The 19,742-nt window shown below is 42.4% G+C and overlaps 1 protein-coding gene across 1 annotated transcript in view; it reads left to right on the top strand.

Moving 5' to 3' along the window:
- Positions 1-19,742, top strand: part of unc13c (unc-13 homolog C (C. elegans)) — a 296,369-nt gene that overhangs the window by 102,775 nt on the left and 173,852 nt on the right. Inside the window, exons 11-13 of the mRNA XM_088333511.1 lie at positions 3,641-3,810; positions 11,819-11,934; positions 14,910-15,073. Coding sequence (XP_088189637.1) covers positions 3,641-3,810; positions 11,819-11,934; positions 14,910-15,073 — 450 coding nt within the window. The remainder of the gene's footprint in view (positions 1-3,640; positions 3,811-11,818; positions 11,935-14,909; positions 15,074-19,742) is intronic.

Genomic DNA, 19,742 nt, shown 5'->3' with positions numbered 1-19,742 from the left:
AATGAAAGTTTAGCGTTAAATATAGGACTAGATTTCACATGTATATATGCCAACTCAGCAGTGGTTAGCTCGAGTGCGGCACAGTTCTGAGTTCATGAGATCGAACCTCCTGTGTGGAGTTTGCATGTTCTCCCCGTGCTTGCGTGGGTTTCCTACGGGCACTCCGGTTTCTTCCCACCTTCCAAAAACATGTATGTTAGGTTAATTGGTCGGTCCAAATTGTCCCCAGGTGTGAATAAGCGAGCGAATTGTCTGTCCCTGTGTGCCTTGGGATTGGCTGGCGACCATTTCAGGGTGTCCCCTGCCCACTGCCCGAAGATAGCTGGGATGGGCTCCAGCACCCCCGCGACCCTACTGAGGATAAGCGGTAAAGATAATGGATGGATGGATGGATGGATGGATGGTGTAGATATGTGTACTGTCCATGAGGTGGCACCACATTTTCCTCCCCCTTCATCTCCACGCTAATTTTGCGTCTTATGGCACCGGATACAGCAGACTCGTCAGTCCTCTTATCTGTAATACAAAAATAGGTCCTAAGTATTTATTAACAATGACTTTCTGATGAAGGCAGCACGGCGGGGCGGTGGTTAGCACGTGTGCGGCACAGTTCTTAGGTCATGGGTTCAAATCCAGCTACCGACCTAGCTGTGCGGAGTTTGCATGTTCTCCGATTTCCTGCCACGTTCCATTCATGTCAGGTTAATTGGTCGGTCCAAATTGTCCCTAGGTGTGAATGAGCGATCGAGTTGTCTGTCCCTGGCTGGCAACCAGTTCCGTGTGTCCCCTGCCCACTGCCCGAAGATAGCTGGGATGGGCTCCAGCACCCCCGCGACCCTACTGAGGATAAGCGGTGCAGATAATAGATGGATGGATGGATATGCCAACTCTTACATTTTGTACATTTTTGAGCAGGGTTGGGTAGGGTTACTTTAACTTGATTACTTTCAGACAAAAGAAACTAAATATGAATAAAATGATGACTCACAACACGTGGTAAGCTTTCTCTCCTGGCTTTGATCTCTTTAATTTCCGGCAAAACTAACATAAAATGCGACAAACAAAATGAAAATGTATCCAAACAGCTTGCCAACATCATTTATGCCGTTCCATGTATTCTGTTACCAAGCCTGCACAAAATGTAGTCATTTTATTCATATCTATTTTCTTTTGTCTTTTATTAGCATATTGGGTATTGGAGTAATCCAAAAGTAATTGAAAGTAATCCAGTCATCGTAACCCTACCCAACCCTGTTGTTAAGGTATTAAAAACTAACTGTGAACACTCTAAACAGGAATATTCAGCAGCGATAAAAGTAGCAGAACTCCATCAATTGCACTCGGGCCCCGCACCCGTAATAAGGCTCCTGCAGTGGCAATAATAAAAGTCTTAAATTTTTACTACGGGGATGTAGATTAATAGAGTGATACATTACTGTGTGCTTAGCAAAGAGCAAAATCCCAGACGAGTGCAGCAGCAAGAGAGCGGGGGCACGGCAAAGAAAGGGATTAGCGCTGAAATACTGTAGCCGGCGTTCCGCTGGATTTTGCACCCAAGACGTCATTAGTACACGACATAATCCGTCGGTTTTAATTGCGGGGGCTGACTGTTCCAGCCCTGTCCATAAGCGTGCCGCGTTGTTTTTCGTCGGACGAGACTGGAGCTTATTTTCCATAATGATGTTTTCACGAATAGATAATCTTCCCGGCCAATGCCACGTCGTCATTCTTGTGTAACGCGCTGCCGCGCTGTGATGATGTTTGCATGCGCTCATGCAGAGGAAAGGTCATTCGGCGTCTTGGGGGTGACGCTTCTCGCCGGGCCGCGAGCGCCATCGGTCGCACACAAACACATGCAAATGAGATGTATGCTCATTCATACAAAAATAAGTGAGTTTTAGCTCATGACAGGCAAGCGATGTGACTGTATGCATTTTGCGGTTTTCAAAAAGGGCTTATTATGGAGACCCCAACCTGCAGTATGAAGAAGTAAATCTATATGCATGTATTCATATAAATATTGGCTAACCGTAGAAGGAAATTCAGGCAAAGACTGATTTAGTTTTTTTACAACCGCAGCTGCAGAAGGACCGTCTCGCTGGCCACGCTCCTTCTGGCTCTCCCCAGCCTGCCTTTGTGTTGTATTGAGATCACACGACAAATAATAAACCATAAAAGATCACCCCCCTCCCCCTGGAGAGTTCCTAACACCTTCAAAGACAGGGGGAATAAGAGACGCCAAAAGGGAACATCAAACTGATTAGAAATACACACCCTGAGCAAATACGTTCAAGCCTACACTTATACAGAGTCAGGTATTTTTATGTGTATTTTCCATAATAAAATAACATTTAAATGAGAAGACGGGTCGTTTGCTTGAAATTTCACAAATTAGTTGATCCGTGAAGAAAGGCATTTTAGTCGAACTGTGCACTCTTTGATTAACCGATAGGGGTCATGAACCGGAACAGGATCAGGACCCAAAAGCGTGATGTTTCTAACACAAGCCTTTTATTTGAAAGGAAATGGGGAGTCTTGCATGTTAGGCAGCAGCCTGGCGTAACATGATAGGAAGCCAGAGGCTGACGAGATGGATACCAATTGTCGGACAGAAGGACGGGACAGACAGGATAGATAATGACAGTATATCAAAAATAAACAGGACAAACTAGACGGGAATGAAAACTGGAGAAAATAATAAACAGGACAAAAATAGACGGAAACAAAACTGGAAACTAATCAGGACAAAATAAACTGGAACAATACCAGACAGAAACTACCGACAGGAACAGGACAGAGTCGAAACCCACATATTGCGGGGCAGAAGTTTGTTGACTAGCTGACAAAGAAAATAAAAGAGCACTGAGCTTAAATGGACAGAAAGCCAATCAGTCAATGAGGCGCAGCTGGTGCCACACGGGCGGGGCCAATCGGGCGCCATGGCAACCGTGACAATGGGTGAAAATCTCTGCCAGTTTGACCTACCCCCTTGTTTGAATAACATTTGGTTCAGATTCAGATTCAGATTCAGATTCAGATCTACTTTATTGTCATTCTAGTACACGTGTATACAGAACGAAATGTCGATACATCTGACCCGCACAGTTTTCTTGAATGTACAGATATAAATAAAATGTTGTATTGAGTTGTAGTATTGAGTGCTAATAATATACTAAATAATTATGGCTATGTATAGTATTTTACAGTAGTGCAAATAGTGCAAGAGGAGTAGCCAACCAGATGTGCAAGATGGGCAATCAGGTAAACAAGTCAGGTAAACAGAACAATAACACTTGTGACAAAATATACAGTACAACAAATTAAGCAAAAAAATACACGACACAATAAGTGAGAATATATATGACAAATTTATTACTGTATCAAGATAAATGACAAACAGCACAATAAGATAAATGGCAAAATACAAGAAAAATAAACAATGACATACACAACCCAATGCACTACAAAATACCAACATTGTTTACGTGTTCTTTGATCTTGCATGGGCTATTACATAGGTTATTTCCCTATTTACTATTGTGAACTTGACACTAAATCCTTCTGCCTGGCCGAGCGCCTCGACCCGATGAGCTGCCGGTTACAATGATGGCTTTAACCGACGTGCATTTCCTTGTCCTAGCGAATGTCACAACGCCACGGATCGCATCAAGGTACGGGTTTGGGACGAGGACGACGACATCAAGTCCAGGGTGAAGCAACATTTCAAGCGAGAATCCGACGACTTCCTGGGACAGACTATCATCGAGGTCCGCACGCTCAGCGGGGAGATGGATGTTTGGTATAATTTAGGTAAGGATTTTGATCTTAGGTGACATGCAAGGTTTGTGGACAGCACATTTTCTTGTCTGACTGCTAAACTTTGGTGTTTAGCACGCAATGGAGCCTGCTAAGCTACTCTGCCGAATCTAATTTTGCACGGGTCTGAGCGTTCACACAAAGTCGGTGAGCAACGCTTGAATCAACAGTGAGCAACGGCAATCCCAAGGGTGGCAACTAAATCATTAACAGACATGTCCAAAAGTTAACATCAAGTTACATTTAGCTGAGTTTTCGGCAATGCTAAGTTAGTTTTCACTTTTGAATGAATTGACTCATGTACGATCGCAAAGGTTGCAGGACCTACAAACTTCATTTGATTTTACAATTATTTTACAAGATTTGCATTTCTTTTTTTTTCTCATATCTTTTGTCGCTTAATACTAACATTTTTGGGGCTTATTTAGTCGGTTGTAAGATACAGAACTATACTTAATCGCATTTTTTAGTGGAAGTACAATGTTGCCAACAAGATTATCTTGATATCATTGGAAATTATTTGAATGCAACACAAACTTTTTCTTCTTTTTTCCGTCTTTTTTTTTACCTTTTTTTTTTAATTCCTTAAAAAAAATCTTACTGTTTATATTGTCCTAGCTGTTACTTTTTTCTTTGTGTTCTCTATTTACTTTTTTTTTCCTTTGTTTGTTTCTTTTCTTTTTTTCTGGCTTTTTTCTGAATTTTTCCTTCTTTTTTCTCTTCCTTTTGATTTTTTTTTCCCAGCTTTTCACTACTTTTTCATTTTGGTATTTTTTTCTTTTTTGTTCTATTCCCCCCTTCCTTTTAAGTCATTTTGCGCATAAGTTTACATAATATTTGGTAATGTTGGGATTAAAGAAGCAAAAACAACCCGAAGAGCCGTTTAGGACCCGAAAGAGCCGGTTCCTTTTAGTGAGCCGGGCCAAAGAAGCCAGTTCCCGACAAACTCTACTAACTTTACTCAACTTCGTTCTACTTCGACTCGACTTCAAAATATCGCATTTAGGACACAACGTCAGGGGAACCCATGTGTTTTTACCTTCATGCACTGTAACTTTGACTTAAGTCGCTTTTTAATTAGTAATTTTGAGCCCTCGTTTTTTGTGCGCTGGCTAGATTTTCTTGTGCGCTTAGAGGGAACACTGATCTCAAGTCAAGTCAAGTTTATAAGTATGTTAAATGTGTGGAAAACTAAACCTATAGTTTGTCCCTTGAAATTCCTCTCCCGGTTATCAGCTCTTGTCATCAGGCCACAAAGTTGTTTCTCTCCAAGCAAATAGATCTCCTCTGCCCGGCCTCCTTCACGAAATCGCATTACCAGCGTAGCCGCAGCGTAACCATTAGATCCGCTCCCCGTCCAATAACCATTATCCTCAAAGATAGCGGGGTAAATTTATGGTCAGATCAAGTGTGTTCCATTGGAGGCCATCGATACATCTCGAGGACGGAAAAACCCGCGGGCCTTGTGGTTCTTGTTCCGCGCTGTTTCCGCCCTCTCCCGGATTAAATGGCGGCTAAATAAGAGGGCCGACTGCTGCTTGAGTATTGTTTTTGCAAAAAGGAAACAATTTGTGCTAATAGCTAGGGGGGCTGTGGTTTAGAGTCTCTTTAAATACCTGTGATGAATGTTTAAGAGGGTTTTTAAAGAGGTAGGTGTTCACCCCTTCGGCTGGATTCCTTTTAAAGCCTCTTCGGTGCGTCTTCCTTACCTGTTAACCTCCACGGCTCAATGCCCTTACAGACTATCGTATTTTCCCTTTTCAAACGTGTTTATTTAGAATAGAATAGAATAGAATATAGAATAGAATATACCTTTATTGTCATTGTTACAAATGGGCTAACATATTGTGACAACGAAATTGGGCATGACACTCCAGTTTTACACATTCATAGTGAGGTATGAGCAAGAAGATAAAGGAACAGAGAAGATAATGTTATAAGACAAGGGGGATAAGGCTATAGTTATAATTTACATGGTATTTACACAAGAAATGTCGGCATGTGGGATGTTACATACAGGGTTGTCGTGATAACGTTGGTATCGTAACGGTTGTGCAATATTGCATTTGGTGCAAAGTCATCATAGTGCAAAAATAGTCAGCATGAAACAGGAAATGGTCAGACATTGTGCAATTTGAGCATTAAACGTAGTGCAGTCGACATGTGCAAGAACAAGACATGAGTAACATTATATTCGTATGAGGTAGTGTTGGCACGAGTTTTCAGGTTTTTTTTTGTGCGGTGTCAGTGAACAAACATAGTGCAGACAGCATGTACGTGAGTACCATTTACATACGTGTGAGGTAGTTTTTATGTAGTTTAACATGTTATATTGTACATGTGTGTCCCGACGGATCACCACCTTATCGTGGTGGGGCACTTTGCGCGTCTCCATGACCCCTAGAGCTATGTCGGCGGGAGTCTCGTACTCCTGGTAGGGTTACCCAAGCCGAACAGGTCCGGACTAAGAGTGATCCCAAAAGCTGGTGGCGGCACGCTTTGAGGCGGTTTCCTACAGACCTGGATCCCGGCAGCCGCCTGCAGTTGTAGAAAGATGCCGGTCGTCTAGGGTCTCCCTTGCCACTGGAACCATCTTCTTTACAATCAAGATAGTGGCATTGGGGAAAGCGCACCCCTTACGCCATTTTAAAAACCATCATTGCGCAGGTATCCTCTTTTACCTGAGTCTCCGACCACAATCGAGGATCGGACTGTTCAAACATCAGCAGACTCACAAATAAAAGAAGATGGTCGTCATCAAATCGATGGTCAACCCCAACAACCAACGATTGTACATGTGTTTCGTTACATCCTATATATTGTTAATTAACATTTTGTTGTGAGTTGCTCGACATGAATGAGGTTTATTATAAAAAAAGTTTGAAAATGAAGACGCTTGGACGTGCACTGTAGAAGGAAAGATCCTGTCTGTCCCGTCCTGTCTGGTATCAACCCCATCGGTCCGGTACCTGCTGGTGTAAATGGTATCAATCTCTCGGCCTCTGGCTTCCTGTTGATCCACGCCAGACTTTTGTCTTACTTCTTCCGCCCAGCGATCGCTGAATCATTGGCATTTGTGTTAACGTGCATGACTGCCCCATTCCCGTGAAACAAAGCTTGTGTGAGAAATGATACGCATCTGGGTCCTCCTCCTGTCTGGTTCTGATAGAGTAAATCACTAATTTATGTGTGGATTCAAGCAATACTTGGGAAAATACTTTCAAGAAAAAAATCCATCCCTATATAGGTGTTAAGTAAAAATGGCTGTACTACATAGCTTACATTTTCAGGAAATTCTTCCCACTACTATTTACCACTAGGAAATGCTAGCTTATTCTTGCATGGCCCATAATACATGTCAATATTTAATACGCAATCCTTGCACTAATACACATTCCATAGTGCCCTGTTTAATTGTAGCATGCGCCTGTCCTGTAGGGGGCAATGCTGCGTCATGGGACAACACCATCAAACTAATGTCAGCTGCCGTTATTCATGAGGGAAGAATGAATAATCCAAGCCAACCGAGAGCATTGCCGTCCTCATTTTTTAAGCTGGATTGTTTAGAAACATGGCAACAATTTCAAGAATTTACAGGCACTTCACCCAAAATTCATACACTGTTTTATCCTAGAAAACACGACACTAAAATCCAATCATTTTAAAAGATCCCAAGCACTCGTATGAACTCTGACATTTTCAAGGTAACACATTTATGATTATTGGTGTTAAGGATTTTGAAGAATGATGGGCCCATGTGGGGGTGGGTGGAACTGGAAGAAGGGGTGCTCAAAACAAGGACAGTATTCATTAAAAAAAGAAGGTACCAAGTAGCTGACAAACAAGAAAATGTTCTTATCAGAAACAAAAACTGGAAAATACATGGAACAAAGTAACAAAGAAACAAACACAATCAATCTTGGCATGGCGGTGGAAGTGAAAATTACACAATGACCTGATAACGCGTGTTGGAGAAAATGCAGGTTCGAGAATCGATTAAGTCTTCTCATACGTTTTCAATAAATGCACGGAGGCTGTCGTGAGAGGGAGGTTCTTTATTGCATCGTCCCAACGAACTCAGAGAACTTTAGACATAACAACGCTTTTATAGCTTCAATTGAGTACAACCCAAGAGGCGGCCCGGTCCTTACGTATCACCTTTGGAATTTGTTTTTCTCGCAAGGAAGATGTTGTCGTACCCTTATTAGGAAATGTTTTCGCCTCAGTTTGCTCCGAGAGTCCTTGCAGGTCCCATGCCCTTTTAAGGAAACTTAATTGTCTGCCAAGAACTTTCCCGAAATGATGTCAACATGACTTTTCTCCACCACACGCGTGATGTTTACTTTCTGTTTAAAGTATTCTGTATAACTGTCATTATCACACACCTGTGCCCAGTTAAAACCCCAGTTGGGGCCCTCTGGTGGTCGGAGGTATATCAAACCTTAACAATTGGCTCTATGAATTACATAACAAATTGAGACTGAAACAACAATATCATGCACTGAAGTAATACACATATGTCATAGATATAACCCAACACCTCTGACATGATTAATGTGAACATGTTTCTGGTTTATCATTCACTTTTTCAGAGTAAACCGCTTTTGACGTTTTACAGCGCATGACGTCATCCAATCAATGATGCTTGACATTGTCGCCATGCATTTCGATAATATGATTCATAGACTTTGCTTGATTTATGGGCACTGTTCTATAAGTCATCTTGTTATGATGCATTCAAGGACACATTTCCACTATGGAGGACAGTTACTTTATTGTAATGTAAGACTCGGGGATCTGTCCTGAATGATTCACTTCTAACTTATAGTATGTCTTTGTATGTAGGTTTTGAATGTTTACTATAAAATGTTGTTGTTTATTTCCAAATAGTTTTATTTACATTTTCTTTTTACCGGTATTTCAGAAAGTTGAGGGAGACAGTGGACTTATATTAAACAGTTATTAAACATAGGGGTCTCCACTGAAAAACAATGTGTACATAAACAACACATTCAGCCATTCAACCATCCATTATCTGCACCGCTTATCCCCAATAGGGTCGTGGGGGGTGCTGGAGCCCATCCCAGCTATCTTCGGGCAGTGGGCAGGGGACTCCCTGAACTGCTTGCCGGCCAATCACAGGGCACACAAGGACAGACAATTCGCTCGCTCATTCATACTAGGGACAATTTGGACCAGCCAATTAACCTAACATGCATGTTTTTGGAATGTGGGAGGAAACCCCCGCAAGCACGGGGAGATCATGCAAACTCCACACAGGAGGTTCGATCTCATAACCTCAGAACTGTGCCACACATGCCTAACCACTGCGCCGCCGTGCTGCCTCTACACCATCCAAAAAACGGAAATACTCATTAAGATAGTTGGTTGGTTGGTTGGATCCGTTAACCACTAGGGTCGGGAGTGCAACATTTCCGGTGGTGTGTCTTGGGTAAGTACAGCTTAGTGGCGCCAATCCCTCTCCAGCCAGTCTCGAACCAGGGACGTTTCACGCGTTAGGCGAATATGACTGATTAAGTAAATAAAAAAGAAAATGGGTAGATAAATATATTGTCAGGACCAGAACGGACCAGAACGGAAACAGGACCCAAGTTTTATTAGAAGAAAGGGACGGGGTTGAACCCACGATCCGGGGATTGCTGGACGCGGGAAGCAGGTCGCTCTGAACACGGAAGCGATGAAGGTGTTGGTAACAGAAAAAAACGGGTCAGGAACCAGGACAGAGAATAAAAACGTGGTCGGGATCGGAAACAAGTCAAAAGCCAGGAGAGGAGAGTAGATGTGGTCAAGATCAAAAACGGATCGTTATTCGGGACAGGAGAACAGACGTGGTCGAGATCGAAACAGCTCGTAATTCGGGACGGGAGAACAGACATGGTCGAGATCAAAACAGATCGTAGCGGGAGACAAACAGGAGCTAAAATTGGGACAGCCAAAAAAAGGGCCTGCCGTGTAAAAACAGAGATTTGCAGACGGACCGACAAAAGGGGACTCACAGGACAGAGTTTAAATACTAACAGGGAGCCAATCCGTCAACAAGCTGCAGCTGGCGCCACACGGGCGGGTCCAATTGGACACCATGGCAACCGTGACAAATATAGTAATAACACAACATCTAGAATTAATAATTAAGAACAGGATTGATCAATCAGTATAATAAAGATCATATGTATGTTCACAATAATAAAATAAATGATAATAATAAAGGAAGGGTGGCAGAGCTAATGATCATCTATATCAAACTGCAGGGTGTCTAGTGTGATAAAAAAAGGGTTGCTAGGTAGCAAGAAGGCCTGAACTGAACCTTTAACGGAGACTGATCTTATCAGGCTTGACATTTTGCAATATTTCCCGGATCCGTCGGTTGTGTGTCGAAGGGGATTTATGTGTCAACTTATCGAGGGTGGGTTTCTGTTTTAAGTGTGTCCATCCATTATCTGTACTGCTTATCCTCAATAAGGTCGCGGGGGTGGTGGAGCCCATCCCTGTCATGATTACTGATTCGGAGCACCTATGGCTGCCCTGTTGGCGCCAACAGCCACGTGACCTGATTGGCTGTTGGACTCTTTTTAAACTCCTGTCTTCCGAAGAGAACCCGTCAGATCGTCTGCGAAACTATGCTCCAAGCTAGGCAAGCTTTTGTGCTCTCCGACTTTATCCTGCCCTGTTTCCTGTACGATAACTGTTGCCGACCTCTTTTCTGGACCCGTTTCTGTTTTGCTCCCCCATCCTGGCCATCGACCTGTTTTCTCGCTGTCAACGACTACCTTCGCTCAACACGGAAGTCCCACTTCCGCATTGTTGCTTTCTGCTACTCGTGACCGACAATTATCGGATCGTGGATGCAAGTCCTGTTCACCTTCTTAATAAAAACTGAATAAAACGAATGCAATTGGGTCCCGTCTCCGTTCCTGGTCTGTGACAATCCCAGCCATCTTCGGGCAGTGGGCAGTTACAGGGCACAAAGAGACGGACAATTCACTCGCTCATTCACACCTAGGAACAATTTAGACCTGCCAATTAACCTGACCTGCATGTTTTTGGTGGGAAGAAACCGGAGTGCCCGGAAGAAACCCACACAGGTACGGGGAGAAAATGCAAACTCTGCACTGGGAGGTTGCAGTAGCTCGACTTGAACCCTGAACTGCCACACCATGGGGCTGCCGCGCTAACCACCCAGCCGCCATGTTGCTTCATCAGAAAATCCATCCTTCCATCCATCCATTATCTGCACCGCTTATCCTCAGTAGGGTCAGGGGGGTGCAGGAGCCCATTCCAGCCATCTCCGGGCAGTGGGCAGGGGACACCCTGAACTGGTTGCCAGCCAATCGCAGGGCACACAGGGACAGACAACTCGCTCGCTCATTCACACCTCGGGACAATTCGCATAATGGTAAGAAAACTGAACTGATGCATGAACTCCTCCGGCAACTGCACAGTGTTCCTGCGGAAAACTACAAAACGTCAGCCCTCCATGACCAGACGAAGACGATAGGACTTGGTCATCTTTTTGTGAAGTAAATAAAATCCGTTGAAGAGTTAACCGCTTTATACAATTAGGCCATCTCTCGCGACTCTCACCACACTGCTTCACCACCCCTACTCGCCATATGGGACCGCCAACATAACTCTCATTCGCCGGATACAGGAAGACACACAAGGAAGTTGGGCTTCCTCAATATGTGGACACAAATCTAATCAAAGCCACTCCTGCCTTCTAATGCTGATTTATCATGCTGTAAAAGATTCCATAGGCCAGACAATGTGCTTGCTCATTCACACCCAGGGACAATTTTGACCGGCCAATTAACCTGACATGCATGTTTGTGGAATGTGGGAGGAAACCGGAGAACATGCAAACTCCGCACAGGTAAGTCGGTAGCTGGATTTGAACCCGTGACCTAACCACTGTGCCGCCGTGCTGCCTTCATCAGAAAGTCATTGTTAATAAATACTTAGGACCTATTTTTTTGTTTTACAGATAAGAGGACTGACAAGTCTGCTGTATCCGGTGCCATAAGACTCAAAATTAGCGTGGAGATGAAGGGGGAGGAAAATGTGGTGCCACCTCATGGACAGTACACCTGTTTACACGAGGTAATCTCAAATTATTGAATATGCTTTATGGCTTTTTATGCACTGTTCATTTTACCTGTGAAAAGTGATGGGTCCCGGGGACTCGCATGTTCAAAAATCTATGGGTCCCAATAGAGATCTATGGGTCCCCAAAATTGAGTCTTATCGCGGTTGAAATTGTAAATCGGCGACAAAAATATAATATAAATCTATATATTCATTCAGTTTTAATCATCACAGTTTATTGGTAATACAAATCAGTTATCACTTCAAATGTTTTCAGTTCACAACAATATTGTACATTATACAAAATAATATTGCTGAAATAATTATAGTAATCTATATATTCATTCAGTTTTAATCATCACAGTTAATTGGTAATACAAAGCAGTTATCACTTCAGATTTTTCAGTTCATATATTCTTCGTGGTTTGCTGTCCCGCCACAGTTGAGATGCCTTCTCAAGGTCCAATCCATTATCACCCTCCTCATAGCGTAACCAGGAATATAATTTAGTCCATTTTGGCAGAAAAGTCCATTTCTTGCTAATTTTCTTTTGTTTATTTTATTTCGTGGTTTTCCTTGCCTCGGCGATAATCCGAAGAATTTTTCCGCCATTTTTTCGTGCCGGAATTATCGCGGTTGTTATCATTTTCTGCATAATCTCATCTCATTAGCCGTACCGCTTATCCTCATAGGGTCGCGCGGGGGGGGGGGGGCTAGGGCCCATCCCAGCCATCTTCGGGCAGTGGGCAGGGGACACCCTGAACTGGTTGCCAGCCAATCGCAGGGCACACAGGGACAGACAACTCATTCGCTCATTCACACCTAGGGACAATTTGGACCGGCCAATTCACCTGAAATGCATGTTTTTGGAATGTGGGAGGAAACCGGAGTGCCCAGAGGAAACCCACGCAAGCACGGAGAGAACATACAAACTCCGCACAGAAAGTCTGGAGCTGGATTTGAACCCACGACAGGTTCCCATGACATGAACTGTGCCGCACAAGCGCTAACCACTGCGCCGCCGTGCTGCCCTATTTTCTGCATAATGTTTCGACTTATTACTGACCCTAAATAAATGACCAATTTTGTGTCGATTTTCACCTAATACTAACTGTTTTTTTCGGAGGCATACTTAACCTTCGCTCGACGACAACCACCACAACAATCACGTTATCTCGAAACAACGAGATCTCGTTTGGCGAGATCGGCGTGCAGACCAAAACTCGAACCGCGAGACCAAAACAACAATGGCGGATCTGCCTGACGAAAAGTTTGGAGTGCGGTAAACCTTTGTTACAAAAAAGTAATCGGGTAATAATGACAATTTTGTGTCGAAAAAGTTGCGTCTAGCACGGGCAAACGAGAACACTGATATTATTACAGGACTAATCTGCTTTTAATTGAATGTATTCTTTTGAGTAGCTTGTTGTGGTGGGTGGGTGCATCCCGGAACCACTAGGGTTGTAGTGGCACCATTTCCTGTTTTGTGTCTTAGGCAAGTACAGCCTGCCGTCGCCCATCCCTTTCCAAGCCAAGTACACAGCACCCTACATGAATTAAATTGAATTAAATTAAATGAATTAAATGAATTATGAATACAATTGAGTTCAGAATAAGTTCATAGCAGTAAACAATGTTGAATTTGTGAAAGAGGGCAATGTAGTGGTTTAATGCTTATTCACATTGTTTGTTTGCAGCTGACACTGCCCAATCACATGAAAGATATAAAATGCCATGAAAAAAAAATAATACTCTTGATTTCTGTGTTTTTGCATATTTATCACCAGGGTTGGGTAGGATCACTTTAACTTGATTACTTTTAATTACTTTTGGATTACTCCAATACCAAATATGCTAATAAAAGACAAATAAACTAAATATGAATAAGATGATGACTCACAACACGTGGTAAGCTTTCTCTCCTGGCTTTGATCTCTTTGATCTCCGGCAAAACTAACATAAAATGCGACAGAAACAAAGTGAAAATCAATCCAAACAGCTTGCCAACATCATTTTTGCCGTTACATGTATTCCGTTACTCCCCAAGCCTGCACAAAATTAATTACATTAAAATCAAAGTTTTTCGGAGGTAAGGGGGCGGATCCTTTTTATCATTTACAGGCTCGCATAGGCTAAAGGGGCGAAACAAAGCCTGCAATTGGCCGAAAAAGAGGAATGTGAATCACACGTTGGGTTGCACTACGGCATAGAGAATTTTTTTTTTACTATTCTGTATTTGTAAATATTTTACTTCCCTGGATTTACTACACTCACGGTTGTAAGAAGACCATGGTTACGTATCATCATTGAACGTGATGGCTGCAAGAGAACTTAAGTGAGCTATGCGGCTTTATATTTTCCCGGTATCTTGTTTCAGAACGATCTTGATGTATCTGTTATAAGTCTATTTTTAAACTAAATTCAATTCAAAGTGTTTATTCTCATATGCACAGTAAAGAGCCCCGTTTTCCTGCACAATCAAATTCTTACTTTGCTGTCCACACAGTTGCCAGCAAAAAATAAAATGGAAACTAAGAAATGTTTGGCATTTCTTGAATCCCAAGACTTTAACATTCCGAATGATATTTGGAACGATGCATTCGAGTGATTGGTGTCATCGTACAGACACTGTTTCCGTACATGTCTGAGACACGTATTTTCTTCTTTGCAAGCTTTCGGAATGTTAAGGGGGTAATAAGTTTGACTGAACTACATTCCCATTGTAGCGCCTTATAATCCGGTGCGCCTTATGTATGGAAAATATAGGACTAAAAACTATTTTTCGGGGGTGCGCCCTATAACCCGGTGCGGCTTATAGTGCGGAAAATACGGTACTCAAATATTTGCAGATGATTCCAAGCATTTGCTCTCAAGCAACATTGTGAGAACATTTCCGAAAAGCATGCTTGGATCTCTTCTTCACAATCAAAAGCTGAGTGATGCCTCTATCCATCACTGCCACCCATCCTTTACTCCTTTACCACCCGCAGAACCTATTCCACTACCTGACCGAGGGTAAAAACAACGGCGTGGTGAAGATCCCGCAGGTGAAAGGTGAAGAAGCGTGGAAGGTCTACTACGATGACGTTTCCCAGGAGATAGTGGACGAGTTTGCCATGAGATACGGCGTGGAGTCCATCTATCAGGCCATGACGTGAGTACCGCCCTGATCTATGGTCCCGTATTTCAAGTATCGGTCACTGTCTTATCTGACAGATGTGGAGGGTAGAAAGAGGAGAGGTAAAAAAAGATGAGGAGTTTAGTAGTGGCTCCTCAGCATTTACAAAGCTCTGAGGGCTATTGAGTTTCCTTGTTTGATCGATTCATTGTCAGTGTCCAGCAAAAACTATGAAAGCTGCTTTTGTAACATTGATTGTGGAGACAAATATTCACCTCAGACTCAAAGAACCCCTGCTTTCTATCTAGTTATCAACTCTTCAAATGTTCAAGGTACAAGTCGGAACGACAAAATTGAAGTAAGGTTGACCAAAAAATATACATAAATTCATGTGTAACGGGTGTAATAATAACATTTGTTTCGTTGAAATTCCTGCTGAAATACGTTGTATAGTTTTTGTGTAAGTGTCCTGCAATGATGGGTCTAACAGTGCCACCTGCTGGTATGGGGTAAGGTTTGGTTTGGCTTTTGACCGGAAGGCGGATGCCGTTGGCAGTCTACAGCTTGCTGCTAATGGTAAGGCACGATCTTTTGGTGCTCCGCAAAAAAGTTAATTTTAAACATTAAAACCACAGCTGACAAATCTCTCAACATGCACAGTAATGTGACTGATGTTGTCAAGCCGTTTGGATTTATTTTCGTTTTGTTCTGTCGCCATTTATGTTAGTTTTGCTGGAAGTTGCATGTTGTGTTAAAATGCTAATTCCCCTTATAGTGTTGAAAGCCAGCAGAGGAGCTTACCACGTGTTGTGTGTGACTCATTTATTTGCAGGTAAATTGTACCCGTTTTTATACTTGTTATTGTTATTATTTCTATTTTCTCATATATATATATATAAATAAAGGATGATGTTGGTTAAAATTCAGTTTAAAGAAAAATATGTTGAATTCATTGTAAACGTTAAAAAAACACAATATGATCTCTTGTAAATGTATCTCTTTACATTCAATCTATCTATCTATCTACCTTGGACATATCCCTCAAGAGGGGTGACCGACAGCAAGACACACGTACAATAACAAAAAAAAATAAAAGGGAAATAAATAGCAAAAATAAAACACTCAAAAAATTTGGACCATGGCCAACCCAATTGCCCAAACAAATTAGGCACCTCGGCACCCAAGTTGGTCATGCTTTCGTCCCTCCAGATGAAATGGGACACCAGAAAGCGGCCATGTTACTCGGGTCAGGGTGACACAACACACTCTTTTGTTCAACAGCAGGGCCCGACAGCTTTCAATGGTTTACCCCTGCCGCATCATACGGGTGCCCTGCCCATCCTTAAGAACGCGTCCACAATCCCACTATCCTTTCACAACACCTCTCCACTCCTTCCTATCACCAACAGGGATCTATGTCAATAATAATAATAATAATGCTATAATATAATATAATAATAATAATAATAATAATAATATAAAATTTATTGTGATGGTTGATATTCTAAAATGTATTTAATGTAAACCGAAAAGAAAGCTATTTGATATGTTAACATGTTGAAAGCCAGCAGAGGAGCTAACCACATGTTGTGTGTGACTCATTCATTTGCAGCAACTGTAATGAAAACCTCATCATCCAGTCCAGCATGAATGTGGATCTTTGGTGGGACGGGTACACCACAGTTACACATGTATACCTGGTGAATTTACAGATCCTAAATGCCAAACAAACATCTTTCCACTTAACCATAGTTCATCAAGACTCTAAACACTTAGAAAGAGAAGTGGTAAAAAGTTGGCGGACCTCACATTTTTCTGGGCTCTCTCTAAAGATAGGGTGAGAACCTCTGTAAATCTGGACAAAGTTAGTGTGTAGAGCTGCTACTCCATCGCTTTCGGAGGAATCAGTTGAGGTGGCTCAGGTGTTTGGTATGGATGTCATTTTTTTTTTGTTTAAGCATCTGTGTGGGAGGTTAACTCCCAAGGGGAGGACTGTTGAGGAATGTGGATAATAACTAATGATAAGTATGTAGGCCTCTGGTGAAAGTGGGATGACGTTGTTGCAGGAGGTCATAAGCTCAATGATGGGGGAGCCGGGGCGGACGACCTTCACGAGATATCTTAACTTTATTTGAGAACACTATAAAGGCCAATGTTGAACGTCTGGAACTTTGAACGTTTCCCGAATGCAATGAAGAGTTTTCCCTTTTTTCCATATCTCCTCTCTGCGTATATTTTGGTGCGACGCCCAACAACTATCTCTCCAAAAACCTCACATTTTTCTGGGCTTTCTTTAAAGGTAGGGCGACAACTTTTGGTATGGATGTGTCCCTTAGTATGTTCTGGGCATGCACTACTGACAGGATGTCACATGTGCGCCCAAGGACACGCTGGAGAAACGATGTCCCTGGGCTGGCTAGGGACTGCTTGGAGATATCGTTGGATGAAGTGGACTGGGCATATGGAGGTCTGGCCCTCACTACTTATTCCAGATTTCCCAACATAGATATATTTAATGTCTCCAACTGGTCTAAATATCAATATTTGATTTCATATAAGTTAAGAAGCAATATCTGTTTTGGCAATTGTACGCAGTGTCTGTCCACTTTGATTTTAGCTTTCCGAAAAAATGCCATAAAAGTCAGCTTTTGACTGATCAGAAGTCAACAGTTTTTTGAAACTGTGATTGACTCTTACTTGAGACCTTGGCAATGGCCATTGCCAACTAAGATGATCAGATGTGTATTCTTTCCCATTTTACTCATTGAGATGCTCTCAAATATGACAATTATTGCTTGTATGAGAGTAAAGCCTTGAGTGGTTTTAGAGATATTTTGACGATGCTTCATTTAAAAAAAGACTCAACTTGTCTTCCTTTATTTACCGTAAATTCCGGACTATAGAGCGCACCTGATTATAAGCCGCACCCACGACATTTTAAGAGGAAAACCGATTATGTTCATACACAAGCCGCACCTGTATATAAGCCGCATGCGCCCACATTTAAACATGTAACACAAACACAAAATTAACCCAAACCCAACGTCAAGTCCCACGATTGAAACTAAATGTCCTTCATTAAAGTTCACAGTCCAAAAATCCCAGCCGGCAAATTGAACGGAAAATGATACTTAAGGTTTGATGCAGACCTGCAGAGTCCGGGTCCCGTTGAAAGTAATCCAAGGAAAAAAGTGTATATTTCCAAAGGTAAGGGTGGGAAAAATATATCAGATGAACACATTTACTCACGCAACTCCTTTTTCTTTAACCAACTTTTTACCCCCTCTTCTTTCCTTGTCTGTCCTTCACCTTTAGCGGTCCCCACTTAAACTCGGCACCCCGCCTTTGTTCCGCCCCTCATTTTTCGTTCACACGTGCAAAACATCAGAATAAGTGTCTAAAATAAATACAAATAAATACATTACAAAAATATACAGTTGCAAATACATATTATACTTGGTTACACATATTTACATAGAAAAACGGTACACCGAGAGAGTTTTCAAAGCTTTAATAATAATAATAATACAGCTTTGACAGGCCAGTTAATGGTAGCAACACTCGAGCGCCGCGAGCGGCCGTTAGAAAAATTACATAAATTGGCCGCATCACTGAATAAGCCGCAGGGTTGGAAGATAGGGAAAAAAAGTAGCGGCTTATAGTCCAGAATTTACGGTATTTCTCACATTGTCACGTAGCAAAAAGGATAACGAGGGTGCGGCACAAATTGTAAGTAATGGCTTTGTGATTGAACTTTTCCGACTCCAAAGGACTTCAACAGTTGCAATTGTCAGTCACTTGACATCGTTTTCCTTTCTTGCGCCACTCACAACAAGTGCTTGTGGGTAATTTGGAGTCTGGAAGTCGAGTAATTGAGTCAGAGTCAGAACATTGGTGTGCAGGCTGTTCTGAGAATTTGGCCGGATGTGATAACGACATGTTCCTTTGAAGTAATCTGCAATTGAACTTCCGCAGTGGACGGAAATATGTTTTAGGGCATGGAGACTAGAAATCAATTTCTCATAGAAATAATGGTATTAAAATTCTAATGTTAGCATTGCTCATCTCATCTCATCTCATTAGCTGCACCGCTTATCCTCAGTAGGGTCGCCAGCTATCATCGGGCAGTGGGCAGGGGACACCCTGAACTGCTTCCCAGCCAATCGCAGGGCACACGGGGACAGACAACTCGCTCGCTCATTCACACCTAGGGACAATTTGGACCGGACAATCCAACTGAAATGCATGTCTGTGGGAGGAAACCGGAGTTCCCGGAGGAAACGCCAGCACGGGGAGAACATACAAACTCCGCACAGGAAGTCCGGTAGCTGGATTTGAACCCACACAGGAGGTTCCCAAGACCTTAGAACTGTGCCACACACGCGCTAACCGCTGCGCCGCCGTGCTTGTTAGCATTGCTGTTTTTTTTAATTAGAGTTGTCTATTGTCATGGTCAACCATGTTTTTTTGAACATTATTCATAATTAAATGGTAAATGGTCTGCATCTATATAGCGCTTCTCAAGTCAATGAAGACCTCCCAAAGCACTTTACAATGTGCTTCACACGTACCCATTCACAAACACATTCACACATTCACACACTAATAGCGCCTTGTTTGATGCTGAAGGATTTTATACGTTTGACTATAAAGGATTTTATACGATTGAATACAAGTTACATTTATTGAGTTTAATGCAAGATAC

This window comes from Urocampus carinirostris, chromosome 4, assembly GCF_059441175.1.
Source record: "Urocampus carinirostris isolate Australia breed hairy pipefish chromosome 4, RoL_Ucar_1.0, whole genome shotgun sequence".
In the NCBI taxonomy this organism is placed as follows: Eukaryota; Metazoa; Chordata; class Actinopteri; order Syngnathiformes; family Syngnathidae; genus Urocampus; species Urocampus carinirostris.
Note: the sequence above shows the minus strand (reverse complement) of the source record. Positions and strands in the feature narration are given on the sequence as shown.